General features: G+C 39.3%; 2 protein-coding genes across 3 annotated transcripts in view; one reads left to right on the top strand and one right to left on the bottom strand.

Annotated features, from left to right (window-relative positions):
• Positions 1–26,637, top strand: part of Syn (synapsin) — a 282,097-nt gene that overhangs the window by 78,651 nt on the left and 176,809 nt on the right. The window lies entirely within an intron of this gene.
• The window catches only part of Timp (Tissue inhibitor of metalloproteases), an 86,249-nt gene that overhangs the window by 25,864 nt on the left and 33,748 nt on the right, over positions 1–26,637 (bottom strand). Inside the window, exons 1-2 of one of the 2 annotated variants that reach the window (XM_090387611.1) lie at positions 19,378–20,135; positions 3,622–3,767 (exon numbers count right to left, since the gene is read on the bottom strand). In XM_090387611.1, the coding sequence (XP_090243737.1) occupies positions 3,622–3,742 (121 nt within the window). In that variant the 5' untranslated portion in view covers positions 3,743–3,767; positions 19,378–20,135. Of the gene's footprint in view, positions 1–3,621; positions 3,768–19,377; positions 20,136–26,637 lie in introns of those variants that run through there. The other variant, XM_090387612.1, reaches the window with a different exon arrangement.

Genomic DNA, 26,637 nt, shown 5'->3' with positions numbered 1-26,637 from the left:
AAAATCTGGAAGAAAACTATCGTATCACGTCAGATGTTAGTGTTTGGATAAATTAACCTATGAAAACATTTCATTTTAACATTTCCTTTTATAATTCATGCATTCACTGGAAATGGTCCTTGATGCATGCTATTTGTTTATGCGTATTTACGTCTGAGATAGCAACCTGTTCCAACTAGCCAAACATTTAATATTTGCAAAATTATTATAAGGTATTGCGGATTTCCGATTTTTTTCCGTCTTTTGTCATGTCTGAAACCTTCTCACAGTAACGGAAGGGGGAAGGGCATCTATCGAACACGTGCAAAGGAAGACAACTCTTTGATCCTGCTGGCACCTGAGTAAGAGGGTTGAGCTGCACTGTGATAAATGAAGTAGCCACCGCTATTCCTTCACCTGAGCTAGGCGGGAATGCCCTCCGCTGGAGGCGATGTGTGATTAACATTGGCTTCATGCTGTCCGCAACACGTACAGGTCAAGATGTTGCCAAAACCACACCCCCACAACTTGGATTCTCTCACCACGCCCCTGATAAAGCGTGTCTGCTTTCGGGAACGTCACGATTGTAAATGAATCTGAAGATGCTGCCCTTGACTTCATCCCACCTCTTTCCATATGCCAGGATGTAGTTTATTACCATTATATCAGAGCTGTCATTTTACGAGAGTTTTATAGTTTTGGATTACGTGATGGTGGCAAATAGGCAAGGTTAGAGTACATTGTAATGAATCATTTATAAGTAGACAAAGGGGTGTATTGAAAATACCAAAGTTTCATTACATTTAACACAAAGAAGTGTAAACTACTTTGATGTATTCTACACCTTACTAATATCAGATTTTGGAAGGTGTAGGAAATACATTCTGTATTTTCTACACCTTCCTTTTATTGCAAATAGTTTTAGAAGTGCTATGGATTCTTAAATGATAGCTAAATTTGCATTATCATTAAATATTTGAAAATCCAATTTATGAAATTCGAGTTCTTGTTCCGAATTCAGTTTTGAGTTGCTCGTTCACTGGATATTTCTCATATCATGCCAAAGGACCACAGTGTAAATGTTTCCCCTCTCAGTTCACTCATGGACATCTTACACATCAAGAGATTAGTGTAATATTCGAGATGGCGGCATTTAGAATTAAATACTTATTTGGATTGGAATCCTCTATATCCTTTGTTCAGAATAGCCAGCAGCAGCTGTTGGAAAAATAACTTTATTGCATGCTGTCACATAAAGATTAGAAATGCCATAATGGAAATAGTCACAATAATCTAATTTATCGTAATCAGTTGATGAGAAATGTGTAAATTTAGAATGATGGGTCCTATATTATTAACGGGCAGCTAATATACTCGCTGTTATCATTTACAAAGTTTTTATACCTCATTTAACTTCCTGTTATTATATGTAATTATAGACTATGCCTTCCATTTTTATTACCGGAACTAATTGCCCGGTATTTCGCTTTTAATAATTTCGCTCTCTTTCCCTAGTAACCCCAGGTATTAAGAAAATATAAAGCCTTCGTGTCCTTGAGGATACCCCTAATGTTTTAAAAGGAAAAAAAAAAACATTTCCAAGTCCCCTATCCAGTGCCTTATCCTTGCAACGCCAAACTATCAATGAAGGTCCAGAAAGAAGTATCTCCACCGGTTTTCCTGCATTCCTTAGACAAAGATAAACAGCAAGGTGAGTTCGCACGCGCCTCTCCGACTAGGTGATGTAAGGAATGCGATAGGAGTGTGCCAATAATACTACTACATTTATGACCCTATTTAACCTTATGAAACTCTCGCAGATAACAAAAGATTGGAAGGAAAAATAAATAGTGCCAGGATTTATTTTCAAGTACGAATTATGACAGGCAACCCAACGAAGAACATCCCAAGACTTGCGACTGACGAAACAACTTAATTGAACTACTGTGGCATGGATCTATTTGGACATAGTCTTACACAATATACCTTGAGTCGTTTTGGCTTTTTGTAGAAATAAACTGAACACGATCGAAAGTTTGTTTTATTGTTTTTTCTACTAAGAAAACAGCTGCCAAATGCCTATTGAAAGCGACGTGACATAAGGCAGTAACTTAGTCATAAGACAACAGTATCCTTGCAACCTTGAACTAATCGTGACTTGACCTAATACAGTGCAACCGCTTTCATTACGGAAGGTGTCCAAACAATGTTCCTTTCAACAACACAAGGACAATACACCCTTTGTAATGAATTAATAACTTTAAGAAAATGGACTAAAATGAGACAAAGGTGCTTTCAGTTCAAAGCCTACTCGGTTTCTATCGCCACTTTAGAAATTATGACCGCACAATGAAGTAATCCGTTCTTTACACAGTCACGCGTTGCATGCTGTTGATTCCGGATAATATTCGGCATCCGCATTGTACTCAAAGTTTAGCTGCGTTTCAATGTTTATGTCCTTCTAGAGCGTTGTTAGAATATCAACTTGGTGCTATTTTGGGTTTGCTGTAAATTACTTGAAACAACCTGTATTTTACCTTTCAAAGGGCTAATCTTACCGGGCGAACGAGGGAAGATTAATTTACAATTTATTTCTGAAATTGCATCTTTCATTTTCGCATTTCCAGGGCCAAAGACTTGGCCCTGGAAATTCTTTAACCCTAAAACAAGATTTCTCAAGGAAGTCTCTCGGTAAAAAAAATTAATTAGCTTACAAGCTGGAGAAAGTCTTTCAGAGTTGTTCACTTATGTGTTAACCAATATATTTGATGTTTAAAATTGTTAAAAAAACATAATTCGCCTAAAACAGTTATAGTAGCATTCAAAGGCAAAGGAATATCATCTGCGCTACCAGAGTTAGTGGGCGTTGATTCCCTCATGAGAGGCACCATCTTGCTTTGTATCCTGTCACAGTGATGCTCCCACACAGAGAATATGAGGTGTGGGAGGGAGATGCTGTCTGATCATTCTTGTCACAATATCCTCCCACACGCAATGCGGCACTTGCAACTATAGGCGGATTAGGTGGAGACATCAACATAGTCGACAATTTGGATCTTTCACCTATCAGATGTGCGTGTGGCAGATTTTTAGTGTCGACCACCCTATTTCAGCACCATCGGTTGACGGGGAAAAGAACCGGCCTGAATTACGAATAGAATGGAACAAGATAAGCGTTTTTTTGTTCTGAAGGTGGTAACTGCCGGTTCATTCTACCTAATTTAGGGCTCATTGTAAATGAAGTAATAAGTCAGCGTCCAGATTTTCCCATTGTCAGTACTTTTTGAAGGTAAAACCTTCAAAAAGTATTGACAATGGGAAAATTGTACCTCTTGGTGTCCCTTTCAAACAAGACTAAGCCAATTTCTGAGTAGCTAAATCTTGCTTGGAAGGAGACGCAGAATTTTTCATGTTGAAAACGACAAATCGAAAAAAAGTTTTGGGAAGAGAATTTATTGAATACAAGTTATAATTTTCACTTATTTTCAAAGTGTTTCTTTACCGTAGACGTCTGTGTGGCATTCCTGTTAAAAGTTTTGTGTACAGTATAGATCTTGACATTTAAAGAAACTGAAACCAGTAAATTCATTAGGTAAAAAAATATAGTTTTTACCGTTAAATACTGAATATAAGTTTTCTTACCGAAGTCAGCAGAGCAGTAGTGTTCCTGGGGATGAGAATACATGCAGGTACAAGCTTCAACTACAGAAGTCGCTACTTCCATTGCCAGCAACCCAAGAAGTAATGCTCTTCCTACAGACATAATTCTGTTTTTATTTTCTTTCTATCTGTAAAATACAAAATGATAGAGTGACACTTTTAATATCTAATATTTTGTAGTTTTTTTAAGTGAATTTCATTATTGCAGATTATTGGGGTTTTTTTATAAAGAAAATAAAAGTTCAAGATTACGTTAAAGAGAGTTACAGTGGTATAGGAGGTTTCTTAGTTTTTATAATGATTCTTGTTCGAGTAATCGAACAAGATTGATTCTTTATTTTCCCAACGCCTGATTCAGTAATTTTCTTTTTTTTTTTTTTTTTGGAGAATTTGAACAGATTTTCTTTTGTTTCTCTGTACAGCTGAAAGACTCAATGCGCAAGTCTATTGCTCAAAGAAAATTTGAGTACGAACTTTTATCTTTAAACCGAAAATTCTGTACTTCGCCATTTCGGGCATTGCGAAGGTCAGTGACTGCGTCAGTTATCTTGTTTTCTGGGACGAGGTTATAGGTCCTGCATAATAGGTAAAAAAAACTGTTTTCTAACAGCTTCGGTCCCGTTACGCCCCTTTTGAAAATGAAATGGTAGTTAAAGTACAAATACTTCTCCTTGTGTGGCTACCGAAGAAGACATGCTGTGGTTCATTGAAACCTGCTCAAATTGCTAACAGCACCAGCAGGGCTCCTGGTATGGCCCTGTCCCAAACCTAATGAAAGAGATGTTCAGTACAGCGGGGTTTGAAAGAACCCTGGAGATGTTATGAACTGACTTGAGGTATGTATCAGAAGACCGAATTTCATTATTGCAGACAGTATATAACCAAGTAAGGGTGGCAGTAAAATGCTCAAGCACTACTGCATATAAGATATTATATCACAGACACTGTTTTGTGTCTGTGATATAATAAGGCAGAGTTAAATATCGTCAATAAGCTGTGCGTATGCAGAAACAACTGCATTAATTAAATGGGAGGGAAATATCGGGGCTGAGGGCACCAGGCACTGATTTCTCCGTGCCGTATTATCATTCCCATTATTCCCCCGAGCACGCACAAAATGAAGTCATCGACCTTCCCAAAGTGGTTGTAATGGTACAAACAGCCCAGTAGTGTAAACTTGTTTGCAGTTTGCACGAGCAATTTGTCAATCCTTAATCCTGTGACTTGATGGTAATGGTGTGTAACCCCTTAGCCTCACAGAGGTGTTTGTTTTCAGACCAGTGCTAGCGTTTTACACAAACAGGTGTCACATGATGAGAAATGGACACACATCCTTATAGCTAAATGTCGTTTGCCGTCAGCAGAGGTCACTGTCCGCCCGCCAGTAGTTGGATCATTAACTCTTCTGCAACACACGAAGTGTAATTAGGCTCGAATGTGAGATTTAATGACATTTCTAAGTGGTTTTTGCATATGTCTTTGCCCAGACCTTGATTACAGGTAAATAGTCTTCCTCCTCATGACAAAACATGGGTGGAAGTGACAAAACAGTCACTGACCTCTGTGTACTAACACTTCAAGTCTACCAACCTACGCATTATTTGCTTTTACTGGCGACCGTACGTCTTGATATTTTTCTCATCAGACCAAGCAATATTATAGGTAATATTGACTTCTTTTTGACAATGTTCGGGTATATTAACAAATGGTTGTTTGTTTTATTTTTTCCTCTTCCTTCTACGACAGTGTTTCTTTTTTACAGTAATCCTATTTTTTTTTATTTTATAAATGTAGTCGCACCATACTTCTAAGAAATTGTGTAGGAAACTTGTCAGCTTTTCGGTAATTTATCATTCTTTAATACTGCGCATGCACAAGGAAGTGTAACGATCCTTCAAGTGACCATAGGTACTTGAAACGAGAGAGAGAGAGAGGTTGCTGCAAAGAGGGATGAAACTGTCAGCCTGTCCATAGATCGATACATTTGTGCATTTAAGAAGCTTTTGTAGTTAACAAAAGCTTCAGGGAGCATGACTCAAAGAATTTTTAACGGCGTAAAGGCGAACACGGATAAGGAGGGAAGATAAAACTGTTACGGATGCAGGTGGGAGAATAATTCCTATTAGCTACTATAGTAGTCTCTTATTGAAGACGTGATAAATGGCTTCCACCGGGTGACATGTCACCTAGTTAGCGTATTACGATAAGCCTGAAGGAAAGCTTGCCTGCCCTTTTCAATGTCCCATTTGGTAGATCACTCGAATAACTGGGAGCTATTAGGTATTCCCAAACGTCGTCTTCTTAAAACCAAAACATGAATTTTAATTTCTCCCTTGGAATTTTATTTTATTTGCCATACGGTTCTGAATTAGGTTAATACGGTCACTAGCATGCATATGAGGTTTCTGATCATGAGAAGAGTCTGTCAGACTAAAAAGAACCGAAATTCTGTTAACATATGCGCAGCACTCATTTTCCTGTAGGGTGTATAGAGAGGAAAAAGTGTCAAGTATTTTTATCTCTAAATTTGTTTACAGCTGTACGAGCAATATGCCATCCTTTAATCCTGGAACTTTATGGTAATGGCATAAACTCAATTAGTGTTTATGAAAAATACCCCAACGAAATAACCTTCCATGGGGAGGTAGGAGAGGGGAGTTACAAGAAATTCGAAAAGGCAGGCGAGTAAATACGAGGATGGTTATCAAAGGACGGCGAACAGGAATTAAGGAAGAAAAATTATATCTTAAGGACACTTGCTAGGGCCGAGATGTAGCCAGCTTGGAGTGCAATGATATTACACTTCATCGTGATCCCTAATTTATTGGAGGATAAATGACTTGTCTGATGCTGACCTGTCTCGCAGATGAACCATTACTGCTAAGGAGCGTATTGTTATTTGAGAAGTGGCAGGGTTCATTTCTTAAAAATCAATCCGGCACACGTAACGTTATGTACTTTACTGGACAAAATAATAGGTGCTTTATTTGAAAAAATTTTTTTTCCTCTTATTTATCCAAAGCAGAAATAAATGCTGACTTATTATATTAGAATAAAATATAGTTTGTTTTATTCTGTTCCTTAACATGCTGCGAAAAATGACACATTGAAAACTGTTTTCAAAGTTAAAAGATTTCAAATAGGTACTTCCTGGCTGAATTTTGACATCGTTCTGTTACCCTTATCTAACAGATCGTTCTGTTTGTTTTCAGACAGGGTGGGGTATTTCTATCCGCCCTTCCACGAGGCCAATGCTGAAACTCGTCAGGGTAGTACAAATCCAGACACAAAGACTTCTTTGGCAGTGTCACCTCTCGGTTCTGAAAACAACAGAATGCATTCATTGGTAACCTTATGTCGTCTTCGTTCGTACAGTTTTAAATGGACCCTATAATGGGGCTCAGTCAAATGAAACGTTTGCCTGTAATAAAATTTAAATATATAATGGAGTCAGCCGTGATGAGCAACATGCATGTTAAATTTGATTGTTGTTTTGAGGAAAGTGTTTTCTCGAAGAAACTTGTCAAAGTAATGATTCTTAACCTGATTTCTAATGGGACTTTACGGTAAAGTTAAACTTACAAACAATTCAAATAATGTAATTAATTACGATTAAAGTTCTGTAGCGGAGGAACTTCAGAGATATTTAAAATTTCTGGGTTGAATTTGCTACTCTGAGACCAGTAGTTTATGATGGTCCTTGATTAAAAGAAAAAAAAAAAATCTCATACACTGAATATTTCCTAAACTTTCAATTTCCTTCATGATAAAATTAGAAGAATAGAATCAATACTTAAAGGCCTTTTTAGAACCTAAAAGACGAAGTAAAGAAAGTTGTCCATCATCTCATTGCGAAATATAGTACAGTTGGTAATGGAAAGTGTTGGAAGAAAACTTCAAGGTACCGCGGCTCTTGTAGCAAACGCTGGCATCCGCGTGCAGTTGATGGATTCTGTCAAACTGCGGGACACATTTTTAGAAAACAGTTCGTGCTCATTAAGGCATACTCCTGTCAGCAACCTACTCCACGAGGCAGTGCGCGATACAGTTTCTCCCCTTTTAACTGTTGACCTGACGTATCTGGCGCGAAAGCTAGTCGTACACATCGGACAATAGGGCATTACGTGGGCGTCTTCTCAGGAGGAAATGGACGTTGTTTACTTTACCACAAAATATTATAAACCGGTGCTCGTGTAGGCCATATGGGGTTGTTTACCTTATCTCAGACTGTGAAGGTAAACCTACAGGTATACGTTGAGCTAATTGGAAAGCCACCTTTTTTCTCTAGAGTAGAAGCATTTCAACTTAAATGAATTGGCCGATACCAAATTCTGATCACGCTACCTGCAGCAGGGAAAAACGAGGCATTTAACTTCTAATGGCACGAGGAGACCTTGACTAGTTTCATCAATATAGGTTGTCGATCAGGAAAAAATTGCTAGACTTGACGCCTTCCTGAATAATACTCTCTTATGTGCCAACTAAGATTGCTGTTTCGGTGCTCAAATTTAATGTTGTACAGTATTTCATTAATGTTGTCAAGAGGTTTTCACTCTGTAGTAATAGTTCACTATCTATCAAATCCAAAGTTATTGGACTGAGCGAAAGTGAAGTCCACACTTTCGCCAAACAGAATTTCTGTCTCTCCTTTACTTATGCCACAGATCTTAGCATTATACAGGAAACAAACCACTTACTGTTTGCAAGTCATTGGCTTAATGCCAAAATTGAATTGATTTTTTATACATCAACATTATTGAAACACTTTAGTTACAAACGGCGCTTCGGTGATCTTTCTAGCCGGATTGACGTACTCAAGACATAATGAGATCGAGTTCATAATTAGACCTAAAACTTCCTCAGAAACTAATAAAATACGCGCTGAAAATTTGTAAAGTGAAAAATTAATAAAACAACATAGTTTATATGAAAATGTAAGAACAAAAGCACTGAAAATATGAAAAGGATCCATCGAGGAAGAAAAAAGAAAGAGGGGGAGGTGAATTACGTAGCATTTTGTATTTCCACTGTCACATGATAAATCTGTCTAGCGAGCTTCCGAAACACAGGCATGTGCTTCGGTACTAGACGGAATCGGGAAGCAAGAAGAGATGTTAGCAGTGGTTTGAAAGTGTGTTGGCAGAGAGAAATGACATGGCTGTAACCTTGTACTGGCGTCTGCCGCCGCACATTGGCATGACTCGATATTTTGTTCTTCCTTATTTTCTAAGCGCAAAAGTACTCAGGAAGCGCAAACACAAAAGCGTACGTATAAACTGTAAGTGGCAGGGCGGGTGCGTAAGAAAATATGAAACGGAAGAGCACTCTGTATTGAAGCAGTCCCAAAATCCTTAGATCTTTTGACAATCCTGGCAGTATCCCTCAACCTGGTGCCCTCTGGTGGCCGAGCGTCTTGGCGAGACTCAGAGCTGCCAACCTTCCATTGAATCTTTATTATTGCATGAAGGATTACCTGGCTGATAGAGCAGTGCAAGTTACCACACCATATAAATGCCTCAGTCGCCCAGTCCACAGGGGCTGCCCCCAGGGTTCTGTCCTGGGGCCGCTCCTGTGGAACTTTGTCCTGGACGAATTCCTCGCCATGGATCTGGGTGGTGTGGAGGCCCAGGCCTATGCAGATGACTTGATCTTGACCATCGAGGCTGACAGCAGATCCTCCTTAGAAATCCAAGCAAATGATGCCCTGCAAAAGCTGCTAGATTGGACGAAGCTACACTTGCTCAAACTAGCACCCGACAAGACAAATTCGGTGCTGCTAAAAGGTACGTTAGACTTAAGGAGACCACCACAAATTAAGATTGAGAACAAAACAGTTAAGCTGTGCGAACAGATTAAATACCTAGGAATAATCTTGGACAGAAAATTAAATTTCAAACCACACCTAGAATATATTAAACAAAAGATAAGAAGATACGCGGCCCTCTTCGCTAGAGTCACTCGCAGGGACTGGGGACTCAGACGTACTACCCTGTCTTTGTACTACAATGCTATCTTCATCCCTGCCATCACATATGGCTCCCCTGTCTGGTACGCGAGGGCGGCACTAGAAGTGAATAAACGGATCCTCGAAACCATTCAGAGGACCATCCTCCTTACCATGTCGAGAGCAACTAGAACAACTAGCACGGCTGCCCTCCAAGTCCTAGTAGGAGTTCTACCCCTGGATCTCGAAGCTACCCGCTGTGGTCTGCTCTACCATCTTGCCAGAAACACATCGGCTACGATGTATGACCTCACCACTGACATCACTAATGACCGCAACTATGAGAAGAGAAGAATCACCGACCACCTCATCCAGATTTGGCAGAGGAGATGGAGCAACACAGAAAAAGGTGCAGTGACCAGAAGATTCCTCCCCACTGTCACCAAGCTGTACCCTAAGGCGCCAGTGTGGTTTCACCCTGGTCGAAATACCACCTTTCTCCTTACAGGACACGGCCCGTTTAAAGCTAAACTTCACCAACTTGGTATCATAAATAACGCGGACTGTCCCTGTGGCAACCCGGAGTCCTGGAGACACTTAATGTTTGAGTGCGATTTGTATGACGACCTGCGACTACAGCTAATAACGTCAATCCAATATATCCCAGACAACCAAGAACCCAGACTGCTAGACACTCAAGAGGACTACAAGGCACTCAGTCAATATGCCCAGGATCTATTTTCTAGAAGGAAAACAATGATAGAAATATACCAAAGGCAACCCAACTAGGAAGAATGCAGGAGGTCAAACAAGTAATAAAAAAAAAAAAAAAAAAACACAAGCAATAAACTCACCATACCACAGAAAGACAAGACTTGAGGATGATTTGAATGGCCTACTATCGACCCAAAACTGCACTCCCTTGTGCGGTTTTTTTTTTCCGGGGAGCGGGAGGGGAGGGGGTATTTGCTCTTCTCCTCTCCTCGCCTCCCCATATTTTCACTCTGGTGGGGCATGGGCATGCCCCACTGAAAATGTGGGGTCACCTCTCTATCCGACCCCTCTTCTTCCTATTTCATCCCCCAAGTCTTCACCCTACCCTCCCAACACTTTCTCTTGTACAGCGACTGCCCCAGATGTCCAAATTTAAATCACATCAAATTTTGCCCGACCTTTTAGGCTCTCTACAAATAGTTCTTTCAGCGTAAAACCCCACGCAGCGCTTTCTAAATGCAATTTTACTTAAACCGATAACTCCAACTTAGCGATAACTCCAACCTTTATTTTAGGTCCTCGTCACCGAAATCCCAGGAAAGTAAGTGGCAGGACCTGCCAGAGTATAATTAGTCTCTTGGTACACCCGGCCGGCGTCCCCGTCGCTAGGTATGGTAACGCCGGGTCCCACTGGGGGCCCGGCGGCCAACAGGCCGGATGAACAATGGGCACAACAAACTACATACCACATGACCCATACATTATTTTTAAACCTCTGGCATAGACAGGGTACTGTCACTCGATACAAAGAACATACGCGGAGATGGGAGAAATCCCCGGAGCCGTCAGACCCTCAACATACCTATACCTATACCTATCCCTCAACCTACAATGAATATATGAAATGTGGGACACACAGCTACAAGTTTATTATCGTAAGAGACATCTTACGTAAAACTGTGCCCAATAAAGAAAGTAAGATGTGTTCGTTCCTTTTTCTTTTTGTTACGGAGTTCTTTATGTAAAATAATGACTCCTCCATATGACCAGTATGTGTTTATTTTATTTTGCGTTGACAGTTCAAATTTATCTTCTTTCGGGATCAGCAATGACAATCCAAGTGAGTCTTGGCATAGATTCCTCGAAATGCTCGAGGACTGAAAAGCCTTTTGGCAATAACATAGTTAAAATATTAAACTACACACACACTGGCCAAAAAAAAAACTCATTCAGCATCGAATAAGACCGCCTTTTTTCGAATAACAGCAAGTATGTGGCGCGGTATGGATTCTCTAAGGTGTTTTAGTGCGTTTTGGTCTAATTACAAGTAACCATTCTTTCAGTAAAATATCGCGTAGCTGCGAAGAAGTTTACAGAAGAGGGCTTCGTTGCCAAATAGCTCTCGTCAGCATAGCTTACACATTCTCGATAGGATTGAGATCAGATGAAAATGGTGGAAATCCGTGTCATGTTCTTCAAATCATTCTCGCACGATGCTCTTTTGCATCGTCATCCATAAAGTGGCCATCACCTTCTGGATAAAAGTGTAATATTGCATTTCAGGTACTCCCCAGATAGTATTAGGCCTACCACCGGTATCAATGGACCTAACCCTTGGCAACAAAACATTCCCCATACCCATGATACAACCTCCAGATGCTTTGGTTGTCTTAATAAGGCAAGCAGGGCCCATCGCTTCGTTAGGTTCTCGCCACACGCTTAACCTACCATCATTGCAAAACAAAATGATTCGTCTGATCACATGACTTTCTTCCATTGTTACACTGTCCAATCACAACGTACCCAATTGCAGTACCCAATTTCTTTAATTCCCTGCTTTTGGTATGGTTGAAATAAGGTAGACCTAGGCTTGGTTGAATTCAGATGTTTTTTGCCGTACGCTGGATATCCAATTTTTTCGTACAGCCCTCATTAGAATACGATGGCTTAGCTCTTGAAGTATTGTTTTTCTGCCACATTTACGCCTTTGAGATGTGAAAGAACCATTTGCTTTCCAGTCATTAAAAACCTTTGAGATAGATGCTTTTGAAAAAACTAGTTATGTATTTCGTTTCTTAAATCGTCTACTAAACTCACAAAAGTCCTTTTTCAAAGGCTGTTAGATCACACATTTTTCACATTTTGACTTCAGATTACTGCAGTTGAAGAGTCTGTGAAGTCTTTATACTCAACGAGACAACACGTCATCAATCCATATCACAGTTCTTTTATGGATCTATTTGCATGTCTTAATATGCGTTCTAAGCTAGTAGAAATGATTATTCAATCCAAACTTTCAGATTCCTATAACTTCTGCGATCTTATTTAACAAATCGTAACCAACTGGTACCTTCTCTACCGAAATACCTATTTTAGCAACCTCTTTTATGTTGAAGAAGTGTTCTCATTATAATATTTCATTTAACGGTAAAATTATCGAGAAGAGTTGACCTACGGCTTTGTAATGCAAGCTCGCCCAACCCATTTTCATGCTACCCTACCAACCAAAAACAAATGCTTTGCAGTACCAATTATTGTACTACGCAAGATGGGCTCTGTTGATCAAGTGTAAATGCATGATGTCCTTTTTTATACAGCAACTGAAGCGTTTTTCACACATTGACCTACAAGACTTTGGGCAACAATTATTTAGGTACTTAAATGATAAAAGAATTCTGTTGAAATTATCAGTAAGTAGAACCTGTCACGAAAAGGTTATTAAACCTATTTTGTTGACATCTGAAGGCGGCGTTATTTGGTTGCAAATGCACAAAGTACCAACCACACCCATTTTAATTTAGAGATAATCGTAACTGTTGATATTCTGACCCCAATAATTGGCTGTTGCGTTAAGAAATAGATTTTCCTCATATTTCAGTGTCACTTACCCGATTTGTGAGACTGAACTACGCATATTTAAATTCTCATTTCTGTAAAATACTTCTATGGCCAGCGATTTACAAACTACTCTGCTTGGACACTACGTTTCAGATATCCTTTTCTTCACCAGAAGCACATAAATTAAGAAATGGCTGTTTTGAGCTGCCTGTCTTCTGAACAAGTTATGGAACATTGTACACATTTTTAAATGTAATTTAATGCATACAGTGCTTCATAAAGAATAGGAGCATCACATCCATTAATGTAATCCTAAATCTTGGAAAAATTATTATTACAATCAAGGAGCCATTTTTACCGCTTCCGGTTTCGATGAATACACGTGAAGAAAAGTTTTTTCTTTGTAATTCAGTACGCACTCTTTCACCTTCAAACGTTGTAAACATGTGTATCTTATGTTACAGTTTATTACTTACATCCATCCCTCTGCTACTAAAACATATCTTGGGTCAAACATATTTGTTACCATAAAGTCTTTGAGCTCACCGCTTTGGTCCTTTGCCAACTTGGCCCTTTCTATTTCTATTAAATACATCGCAAAATATTTTTCACAGCAGTTTGCTCATATTTATCATTACTATCGTTGGTAGCGGGAGATGCAATGAATGAGATTTTGGCCTTGAGTGCAAGGATAACAACCTTTGACATACGTTTTACAGGAGAACAAGCTTGCTTCATGCCTTGGTAGTGGCGAAAATAGGATGTTAAAGTTTATTTTTCTCCCTCACTCTACAAACACGGCTAGTTAGTTACAGATATAACTGTGAGATGCTTGCTAGAGACATTCTAGAAAAGCAGATTACATTGATTGACAGGATATGAGACTGGCAGGCAGAAGTAATTAGGCCCACTGGTGGTGGTATTTATAGAATACGCTGGATACCATGCTCTTTATTTCTTGACTATCACAAAACAAATAGCCTTTTTTTTTTTTTTCATTAGAATCATAAATTCCCAATGAGATTTAAAATGCCCAAGGCATTCTATGTAAACTACGACTTTGCACAATTAGTTCTAACTCGGGGTCTTTTCCACCCCACACCGGGTGGAAAAGACCTGAGTTCGAATCCCGTCAATGACGTGAGGAAGTTTTATGGACCTTTTTTACACCGTGGCTGGATTAATTGGTCTCAAGCGAGGGTAGCATGGTTTTTCCTCCCTGAAACTCGGGTTTTTCATTCAGCAAACAGAAAATCTACCACGAAACACGTTCAATTTATACACGTACAGTATATAGGAGCATTATATCCTTAGTCACTCATGTTCCTTTTTTTTAAATTCTGTAACCATGGGGTACAAAAATAATTTTTATTTGCACTCTCCAAACTGAGTGCAGCATTATTATTTGTCCCATACCAGCTGAGACTTTCTAGAGAGTTTCTCAGTTGGCATCCTCGTTTTGCTTTTCATGCAATGTCCTCCGGAACGCAATAGAAATTATAGTACGATTCATAGCTAATATAATAGCAATATTAATCTAATTTATGTCTACAATTTTCTGAGATCCTTAAATTTAGGAAAATATGCTTGGTGGCTGGAAAAGATCTTATTACTGCGATGCTGTCTCTGAGTCTTATAAAAAGAGAAAAAAAAAAAATCCTTTTCGGGCATCTACATAGGAACACAGGACTTCAGAACGATAAAGAGAATACGAGGACATCACCGTATTTTAGCAGTCACTACTTGATTATCTTTTTTTTTTGTCTGTTTTATCCTATAACTAGTCAGGATTTCCATTGAAAATGCAGATCTGGAGAAAGAGGTTATTATATTGATGAAACTTGCAATTAATGCATGGATATTTATATAATGACATGCGAAAAGAAACGCTTAGATCGAATTTTTACTTGATTAAACTCAATTGGTTAGCTGTCTGGGCATTTTTCGACGCACTGACTGCTTGGTCATTATGCGCCAGTTCTCTTATGGTATATTACGTCTATGGCATCTATTTGTTTCCTGACTGAATCTTGTCAAGTTCGTTTATCTTTCGTGAAAACGTCCAGCGGATTGAAAACCCTATAAATACTCCTGGAGGGGACTTTTATTTCATCTGTCTGAGATCGGCTAACTACAATCTGACTGAAGGAATCTTAGAATTTCTCCATTGTGTTTCCAAAGTTTTTCAAATGAAAACAATGTGCCTGCCCACGAAATATCAAAATGCTCCCATTATGACGACGAGTAAATTGCCTAATTGTTCAATAATCCCCTCCTAAATGATTAATTCGTTTAGGAACAGTCGAAGAAGCGGAATGAATCATCCCCCCCTCGTAGTATGTATTCCTTATCTTTAGAGGAAACTTGAGATATACCTGGTTCTTATCACCGACTCTTTCGAAGGTGAAATTTATCTCCATGGATGTCGGAATATCGAAGCTCTTTTGTTTACAGACGACCGAACCTGACGAGAAGCCCAAAAAAGAAAAAAATAATAAACAAGATTATTGTGCACCGTTCAGAGACGCTTACCCCACCCTCCAAATCTGCGCACGCCCTCTTGAGACAAGTTTATAACCTTTCTGTTTTGCCGACCAAGGAAGCGGACGGAGGGAGAAGAGGAAAGGAGGCAAGAGAGTGGGGATGAGTGGGGAGGGGGTAGGTGAAGTTCAGTGGCCGTGTATTTTACTTCCAAGACTCCGCCAGCTCGTTCTGGTCGATGAGCAATGCTCGTTTGGTGAGGCGCCCCGAAGGAGGACATGCGTGCGTGGAAAGTGACGTCACAGTTAAAACAGTCTATTGTTTAGACGTGGTGGCCCCCATTTCCCCACCAGTAATGGCCATATGGCCACGTGCCGTCGATATTCCGTCGCTCGAGGACGTTCCACCTTCTCCTGCCCTTCTCTGTCTCTCCTCTTTTGCCCTCCCCTTCCTTGCCAGTCGACCCGTGTTACGAATTGTTTGAAGAATACAAGGAAGCAGCGCACGTACAGAGGAAGAATCTTGAGAAAATAAACACGTTGTCCAAAGTACGAAATCCAGCGAAGGTCACCTGATTAAAACCAAATATTGTGCCTTGCTTTCAGCGAAATATTTAAAAAGATTCTCTGTTACGGTTAAGGTTTCCCAAATGTTTCTGATTGCAGCCGATAGTCAAAAAGGAGTCTCCTGACAAACTATTTGAAGAAGACTGCTTTCAGAGTAAAAGGCTTTTTTTCCCCCATCCAAAATAACATTGCACAGTATATGCCGAACAGATGGAGAATATCATATACTCTGCTTGTTCAGCGACATAACTAGATTATAACATTTAATATCGCAAATATTATTTTATTACGGTCCCTGCAAAATATCTGATGTAACATATTTTTGAGGTCAATTAAAAATCTCGATTTACCAGGTTAGGTTACCTAATTTAACCTGTCACAGGAATTACGTTATCTTATGTCAGGTTAATTAGATTGAACAAATTTAGGTCAATTATATCGTTATTGTAGTTCTATGTCGTTTACTAGTACCCGGGATAAAGGAACACCCCCTAATACTTCTAATCAGATTAAAGAATGGAAATTACATATATATATCATCTGTAAATATCCAACGAATAAGAGGCATTCCACATGTTTGATTGACAACCGTCAAGACAATTTGAAATGGTGGATGTATTTTATGCTGAAATCGGACCATTTCCTCTGTCAGTTCTTTGTTGTTTCTGTTTTTTTCGGAGTGGAAGAAGGGGAGTTACCTTTCAGCTTGTAGGATATTTACAATCTGGTTTCATAACATCCTTATTGCGTTTATTTATAAAGAAAATTTTACGAGTTACTTGAAAACATTTATTGAAATTTCCAGCGTAAAAGTTCCCCATTATATCACTATCAGAATCTTTTACGGTGGCAATATTATGTTTTCATATGGATGTATCAATATCCTGGCTTACATTCTTAAACATTGCAACGGTTTTATTGCTCACGTTCATTCCATTCTATTTCAAGGTCCGAAAGACCAGTTTTTTTTACGACAAACAACCGTTGGTGACGGGTTTTATTGGAGTCAGCGAAAGAACGGAAGGAGATGCATGACTCCTCGGAATCTAAATACAGTATTTATTTAAATGTTTTCTGTGTCCCAGTAATCACATACTTGTTGAAGCGCCTATTGGCTTCACCATGTCCGTCCATCCATCTTTTCGCATGTAGCACAGGGTCTCCCCATTGGACGGATTTTTAATGAAATTTTATATTTTGATTCACATGGAAAGATTTGTCAGTCCATCCCGCATTTCATTATAATCGGATAAATGGAAATCCGGCAATTATTATTTCATTTTATATAAAAATATATAAAGTTATAATCATAGTAATTAATTTAGAAATCTTTATTGCAATAATAATAATACAAATCGATACGTTGCAATAGGAGGATAAGGAGTAAGGCATTGCGTATTTTAACTAATAAATAATTAATTGTATTACAGATCGCCCTCATGGCTGAATGGCCGTGTAAGGGGTTCAGAACGTATTTATTGGGTCAATAAACTGATTTAATAATAATTTATTGAAACTACCACTATAATAAAATAAATTGCATGAATTGAAACCTGGCATATCGATTCGGACAAGTACCCGGCAAAGTTGTTGAACACATTTACACTGTTCAGACAAGTTTGATAAGACCATCAGTCTCATTACATTGAAATATTGCTCGAAGATATTTTGTATTGTGGCGTGATCATCCATTGCTGGGGAAATTTTGGGGATGGGCAACAAAATCCTATATGATCGATATTATCTAGGGATAATATTGATCATACAGGATTTGGACACCTCTGCATTTTTCCACTTACTTGAGACCACAGAAGTACAACAATTTCCTTTGAAGATATACAGGGCGATAACCACACATGAATGGCTTCCTCAGTCTTTACTTGAGTAAAGGCCATTTATTTTAGAGCTGTATGGTTTCAAGCTCACGGATCTTGAGGAACTTAACAATATTTAGTCATACCAGCAATGTTCTGTTGGCAAGGAGTAATGGCAAATAATTTTTCCAGGGGTCCTATTTCCAAAATTTTATAGCGGCTACGATCTCCAGATTTTGATCTTTGCACTACTAAAGAGTATTTGGAAGGATCAAATTTCACAAGTCTCATCAAATGTTGGGAAGAAAACTTTCAACATTTATTTTAGTCACTGTTAAGATTAATGATTATAACAGAGGTTAAAACAAAGTTGCAATTTCAGTTTTATTTAAACTAATAATTGAAATAACATAAATCTGAAAATATATTGGTTACGTGGTGACATTTTGAATCACCCTATAGTTTAAAACAAAAAAATCACTCCTCTAAGTAGAACATTTTACCTTCTGGGACTTCGATAGGTGTGGAGAATTCAGTGTGTAAAAATAAATATTGCTAGAGATGAAGTTTCCTGCTGCTGAATTACCAGCAACATAATACATTGGCTAATTCCTATAAAAGCCGTAAACATTAATTAATTCCGAAGACGCTTTAGGGAGATTTTTTTTTTTTGACAGCGTGTATGCATAATGGTCGAAATTGCCGGCAAAATTATTCTTGCCTTTATTTTCAACCAGACAAGCCTGTGAGGCAAGTCTACAAATGTAGTCTCAAGGTCACCACAGCTTTGCGCACAGATTTAGGGGCGAAGGACTTTTATCTCCATTCACTCCAACCACGTTATTGGGATGGAATAAACCTGAAAGGTTGCCTATCGATTTTTATGGGCGTCTGTTGGAGATGCAGTTAAATTACCTATAAGAGTACATACGTAACTGATTTACAGTTGGTAAAACAGTAACAAAAATCTCGTACTAGAGAGAGAGTAAATACATCGTATGTTTCTATTGATATATAGGATAGTTTGCATTTGGGATGGAGGATATGGTGGAATAATGGGTACAAGAAATCAAGACAGCCATCATGATTTTAGGAATGGGAAAGTTTCAGTAAGGTGGCTGGTTCAGGTATTATTGATCTTTGAGAGATTCTGTTTCGCTTTAGAGTGAGGCTATAGCTGGATAGTTCTTCGAGAGTGTTTGATTACATTAGATTCTACTAAAAAGATGCCATCTAGGAACTCATAATGGGGAGATTTTCAGGCAATGTTCAATACAAGGATAATGAAAGTAATTAGCCCACGAGAAACTTAAAATCAAGAGATTGCGAATAATTCAGTGGAGGTTAAGAAAACAATAAAAAAAGGTGTGCAGAAAGTTACCTGGTTCTGTGGTAGAAATTGACGATCAACCGGACTTTTCTCGGCTATATACACACACACGCACAGGTAGCGACGAGACTCTACACTGGTTGTTCTCGTGTAAGAACCTTCTTGTTTACACACATACACGGGGCAAGCTGGCGTCTGAAGCCACGCGCCACGGGAACTGTTATGCCGAAAGCCGCTGTAGATATTACCAGCGAAGTTGGACAAACCATTAATTCTCAGCGGCCACCCGAGTTGTATCGAACCACGCCTCTGTCGTAACCTGGTCGCTGCACTGTCGGCGCAGAGGAGCTCCAAAATTACTGGCTTACAGCCGTTGCCGTCACACGCTAATAACCTCCGTTCTATGGCCTTTTTTTCTCTCTTCTTTTTTATTTTTTATTTTTATTTTCTTCCCACTCCAAACTGCCCTACGGAACTCGCTAATCTCAGGACTGCACGGGGAAGTTGTATTGACCTGAAAGCGACTTCTGGTCCGCCTCGTAAACTGCGTCGGATGGGGTAGAGACTGAGCCTGCTAACGTTACCGCTTCGTCCACTCGTCGAGCTGAAAGTGCTCCGTGCCGTGAAGCCAAACACGCTCAGCGTTCGAAGGCGGGCGTGTCGCAATCTCGAGATTCCTCCGCCACTCACTACAGCCGACGATGAATGATTCACAAGCGTTTACGTCTCAAGAGTGTGTCTGCACCGGATTCCACAACAGGCAGTAACCAAGCAACGGAGCCTCTGTCTACACACAGTGTGTGTGTGTGTGTGTGTGTGTGTGTGTATGTATGTATGTATGTGTTCGCTGTGTGTCAACAACGTGCCCTTTAACCGGCTCCACGTGGTGCGTGTTTCTACCGCCGGTGACGTCACTGCGCACTGCATTTCTGCCATTTTTGGGAACAATTCAGGAACATCTGGACTATCCGTCTCACATAAACATCGGTGGCATTGAGATTGTGACGACAGCGTTGCCTTGGAAACATTAACGCTGGTCTAACTGATCAGGCAACGCACACGTGCATGAGACTTCAGTTAATTGTGGTAGAGTTGGAATTGATTTAGTTTTTCGCGAAAGGAAGACCCCCACAGACAAAGTCACCCACGTTCTTTTATCCACTTGCTACCATGAGCCGATCCAAAACTCAAGTTACAAAATGAAAATTGATAAATTAATGGATTATTGTCGAAAACTAAAACTCATTGGTCCATCAAACTCTGGTATTATCGTCACTTATTAAAAACGCTTAATTCAAGATAGCAGAAACAGCTGCTATCTCAAATAGCAACGATGTCTCGTGTATCATCAGTTTAAGTGCTTGATTATAGTTGAATAGTAATTCGCTTAGAGAATGCATGAGTTGTTCTAATATTGCTTAACTGATATCATCTTTGTTATTTGTTGATGGAACTTTGCTTTCCAGTTAAGGTAGTACAGTCTGTCTACAGACAGGAAGTTTGATATCATTCGGTAAGGGTCAGGTAGTGAGTTCAAGGTCTTGGAATGTGCTCTTGAAGGAACTGTGTGAAGGGCATCCAGTAGCAGCTGCTTTAAAGCGACAAGGATTTAATGAACATTAGTAAGGAAGTTTATCAATGCTTAAAACATCCGTTAGCTATTTAAAGCGCATGTCTGACCACAACGAAGAAAGAAAAAACTTTTGAATTCAGAATGGTTAGAAATGAGTCTCAGTTATGCATTAAACAGTGCATTGGAGAGAGACATGAACTTAAGAGAAAGAACTTCGTCTTTAAAAATCTAGAAAGATAATTACAATTTTGACATTTCCGAAAAATATAGTTTGAAGCCCTTCTCGAAATAAGTCTTCTTAGAAGAAAAACTTCCAATAATTTGTAAAAACTGAAATTTTTTTCTGTTTATATTCCGGCAAAGCCACATATGGTCACGCGTATTCCGGCAAAGCCGCATACGGTCACACGGGCTCTTGGCCAAAAATGAAGAGACATTTATTGAAAGATTCATTCCTACTGACCTCAAATGCATAGTGCAAAAATAGGTTAGTGCTGTTTGTAGTCATGACTCCTTATATTCCTGTTTTCTCGTGACCACAGCACTGGCATTTTGTAGCCAAGCAGGGCTTAAAGATGGAGAAGAATTGCAACAGAACATCTGTGGTTTTAAAGTTCATAAAAGCACTTTATATTGGGACCATGTAGTCGGGAATGAAACTTTCTTAATACTTCCTAAAGAATTTTTTTTTAGGAATTTTGTCTTAAGTGCTAAGTTCGCTTTATCCGAGGAAAATAATACAATATTGGAGAGGATTCCAGAAAAATGGCGAATAATTATATGAATTTCAATTTGGTTTGTTACATGAAATACCAGCATCTTATCACAAAGCAAATGAAAATGTGCCCACACGGGTATTGTTCTAGTATCTGGCCAAAGTAATTCTGCTGACTATGAAGAGCACCTGTTGCATTCTGCCAGCCATTTATGCCTTTACATAGTCTGCGAGAGCATTGCTAGATATTCTCTGCCTAGAGCGTATCGCCAGGTAATCTCAAGAGAGTATAGGGTGCACCCTTCACCCCTCGTACTCTGAATACTAAGCACGCAGAGAGTTGAAGGTCATCTCATCTGTCTGCATACCTAACATCAGTGCTTTCACTTAGAGCGCACTCTATGCAGGGGTTCGCATCCACATTGTAATCCATTTCCTAAGAATAGATTCATCGTAACTCGGCAAAATAGTTCCAGACATCTGTAGCTCTCAACAGGTTCAAGTGGCCAATGCCAGTACCCCATAACCAAACTCAGAACATTCAGATAGTAAACAGTAGTTTGAAAGCAAGTTGTGCGTGCTTAGTATTCAGCATATTCAACCTTAGTATTCAACCATAACACATCTGTTGAGGTATTTTTTCTCTTGCTTTTCATATTATTTCAGGGTACTAGAATAGCGAGCTATTACACTACCGGATTGACCTTCTTCATAAGGTGAGGGGGGTTGAAAAAGTTCATGGCCTGAGTATGAAATAGTAGTGGTATAGCGTTAAAAATTTCAGCACTTTGATGTATAACACATCAAATAGTAACCCACAAAGTTCATGCAGTTTCAATAACTTTTTTTTTTAAATTACATATCCTGAAATCGTGTTATTGAGGAAAGGATGGACAAAATCAGTTGCCGTGCAGTCATTCAATATTTGGGAAAAAAAGGGGACTAACTCCAAAAGCTATTCATGACGATATGGTTAGAACACTGGGTGACGATAATCCAATCCCATGATTAAGAAATAAGTAGAAAAATTTTAACGAGGGAGGTGGATCCTGAAAGATAATGCTGGCAATGTATTAGTGCCTTGGGCATTTTATGTGAACGTGTATACCACATAATAACAGAGGTTCTCGCTGTGAAAAAGGTCTCAGCGCGATGGGTCCGAAAGTTGTTGATAGGATCAAAAACGCACAAGACTTGTGCGTGAAAATTCGCATTGTTTAAAAGCAGATCCATGAAATTTCCTTGTAAGATTTGTGACCATGGATGAGACGTGGGTCCATCACTTTCAACAAGAGAGAGAAAGGGGCAGTCCAAACAGTGAAAATGCAGCTCTTCTCCCCTCCAAAGAAGCCAATCGATTCCTTCTGCAGGCAAGGTGATGGTATCGGCTTTTTGGGATGCTGATGGAGCGTTGCTGGTGGATTACTTCAGAAAGGCAAGACAACCACAGAGGCATCTTGTTCAAACCTTGTGAAGCGTTTGTTGAAAACATCAAAGACAAACGAGGAAAACGTAGCAAAGTAATCTTGTTCCACCAGGACAATGCGCCTGTTCGCAAGTCTGCCATTGCCATGGCTGTACTGCATGAGTGTGATTTTGAAATCTTGCACCGTCCTCCACATTCACAGATCTAGCTCCATTAGACTTTGCCCTTGTGGGTATCACGGTTGGTAGGATCGCTCTCCTCCCCACACTGGCTGAAAAAGACCCGAGTTCGAGTCCCCTCGATGACGCGAGGAATTTTTATGGGCCTTTTTGACAACGTGGCAGAGTTAGTCGGTCTCAGGGGAGAGTAGCATGGATTTTCTCCCGGAAACTCGGGTTCTTTGTCCAGCAAACAGAAAATCGACCTCAGCAAACACGACACGCAATTAACAGATAATATACACTGAGCAATATGGCCTTAGTTGCCAATACTCCTAAAACTCTATTACAGCAGCGGCATCGGACTTTCATCTATTTCCTGATTTGATATAAATACCTGGCTATCATCCATTTTCCCACCAACACTGATGTCATTGCTGCAGTGGATGCATTTCTGAGGGCCAAGAGAAAACTTTCATTGCAGCATCTGCGCAGAAGTTTGACTCTAAACGGGATTATGTTGAAAAGTAACGTGTTACCAGACTCCTCAAAGAATCCCCTTCATATTCAGGCCACAAACTTTTCAAATGCCCCTCGTCTTTCTAAACATTCCTCCTGTCCAATCCACATGAATTGTGAATGCATGGATGTGTTTAAATTCTAAACTCTTTGCAACCTTGACAAGGGAACTAACGTTAATAATTGAACTCAGATGCGAATTATATATAGTCTGAGTTCTAATCCCCCAGAGATTGGAGGAATGTTTAGAAGTTTCTTCAGTTGAGACTATAATACGCTGATCTCAAGCTGATGCAATAAGGTTCTTAAGCGCACATAATGTGCAAAACAGCCAGTTTTGCCTTTCATCGGCAGGATACAGGCTAGAAACTACCTATACATGTAACTTCCATTTTGTTGTTCGTACCCTTACTGTGCTGGTTGACAATTTAGAATGTAAGACAAATGTAACTGAAGTTCCCGACTGCTTTTCAGTCTGTACTTTAGTTACAGAAACTGTTTACCTTCACCTAAAAAAAACAAAATAAAATAAAAATCCTTGCCATCGTGGGTAGCACAATTGGTAGGATCGCCGTCCTCCCCACATCGGGTGAGTAAGACCCGAGTTCGAATCCCGTTGATGATGGGAGTAATTTAAGGGTCTTTTTTAAAACGTGGCTGAGTTAGTCGGTCTCAGGCGAGGGTGCGTGGTTTAACTCAGGGTCTTCCTTCAGCAAACAGAAAATCGACAATGATCTCCGTGTATACTGTCTATAAATGGCCTTAGTCGCTGATGCTCCTAAAACCCTCCTACAAACACAACGTAAAAATACTTATTAACCCAGCTTTTATAGGAAAATATATTTTTATATTATCCTTCAACCATAATAAGCTTATGCGTTTTGACATTTTTGCTGTTCAACCCTGTTTATTTCATTTGAACTGCAAATACAGCAAGTTGGAAAGATTGGTATTGTTGTGTGTGCTGGTGAACTTCGATCTACCATCCCCAAAATACAGAGAAGGAAATTAAACTTCATGCCTTAATAAATTGGTTGTATATATGTTGATTCTCTAGAGCTGTTTCATTGTCCTTGCAAACCATGAGAAGTGCAACAGCTCTGTTTCTCTTTCTTTGTAAACCAATAGCGAAATATCTATTTCAAACGAAAATTATGATAAGTTTTCTTTAATTGGCCGCTCGCCCCAATCAATGTAAGCTCTCTTTCTTGTACGATCTTCCTCATTGTTTTCCACTCATCCTTGATTTTTAACATCCAGAAGGAGCTTCAACTCTTTCAGCTGGGTCCTTAGGAATTCCAAGAATTTGGTGAGTTACTATTTATTAGCCATATGATTGGCGAAAGTTGAGCGCATTTTACACGAACAGATGTTACCTTGATTAAAATGTATTGTTAAGTCGTGGAAATTACAATTTCCAGCGCTGTCAGTTGTGAAAAATGAAGAAAAACGTTACTGATAGCTCTCAGCTTTAATTAAATAACTTTTTCGCACCTCAAGGAATTCCTGCGTATGCATCTTAAGAGACCTCAGTCATATTCATAATAACTACGATTCGAAGGGGGGTTACGTTAATTCCTTGGAATTTAATGAGCGAACGAAAGCCCAAATGATTTTAGTGGAATTGACTTACAGCATGCATCCTCAAAGCTGAAGGAAACAACTTTAAGAGTAATCTTAGACTAGCGGAGGACGTACTGAATAGGGTTTCCTTAGTCATTAAATACTACTATCTTCTGCCCCAGTACGAATGACGAGAGCACTTGATCACATTCAGAACATGACCCTTAAAATCTTTCCCGTTCTCGAAGATATTCTTGGGGTATTGTAACCTTGAGCGCCATCTACCGGAGTGTTGCTAAATGAAGAAAGAAATTAAGGTTCAATTTGCTGATTACACCCATTTGCTTGCAGACATTGTTGGCAGGATGACCTTCCGCGTTCTTTTTTCACACCCCAACTAGAATTTGTTTGGATTCCATTTCAAGAACTTTAAAAAAAGAGAGAAAGAAATGAAAATGAAAATACGTGGCAATCCGAAAAAATGGTACAGGTAATGTTTACCTTAGCTTATTTGTATTTTTTCTGTACTGTATTCTGTTTTTCGCGGCGTGTATGAGCATAAGCTGATAGACGCATGTGGGTGGTGTCTTCCATCAACTGACGCCTCACTGTGTGACCGAGATGGATTGGTAAGAGAGGATACGTGCAGTTACGACTATTTTCTTTTTGCTTCTCCGACCTGCGTCATAACCAATTCATTCTGTGTCGTATACAGAGTTAAACAGTGATTTAAGAACCCTTAAATTCGTCCTGTTGGGGCACTTAGTCCTTTCTGAACAAATATGCCGATTAAGCATGGAATTTTTAAAGAGGAATTTTAAATGTAATACATTTTTGTATCATTTTACCTCTTTGTTTCTTATAGATAACATTTTACTGTGCGGTTATAGGGAATCTTCCCGTTCTCCAGTGCTACCTGACTTATTTAGTTCCTATTTCAATTAACGAGATCATCCACCTTGTTTTATTTTCCTTTTATTACAATTTTTTTTTATTCTGATAAGATGGTAGTTTTAGACATTTCCGTAAAGAAAGAACGCTCGGATTACAATGTGTCCACTTGTGTTCACAGTCCGATGCAAACCACATTCCCAGATGATCGCTGCCCCTTCGAACTCATGTCAGATGTGCCCTTGACCTTCTACGAACCTTGCTAATAATTACTGGGAGGCTTTCATGGATTGTTTAATTCATTTTTGTAAATTGTATATTCTCTGAAGATTGCAACTGTCTATAGCTCCTAATATTTTTCCTTTATATCCTCAGAGTTGTTCGTTTTTTGAGAGCAGGAATTTTAATTTTTTTATTCGATAGTAGTTTGCTATTGCCTTCATAGCGAAGTTTTTTTCTGAGGCTG

This window comes from Mastigoproctus giganteus, chromosome 13 (assembly GCF_048544385.1).
Source record: "Mastigoproctus giganteus isolate SK-2022 chromosome 13, ASM4854438v1, whole genome shotgun sequence".
Taxonomy (NCBI): domain Eukaryota; kingdom Metazoa; phylum Arthropoda; class Arachnida; order Uropygi; family Thelyphonidae; genus Mastigoproctus; species Mastigoproctus giganteus.
This window is presented reverse-complemented; position numbering and strand designations above follow the sequence as displayed.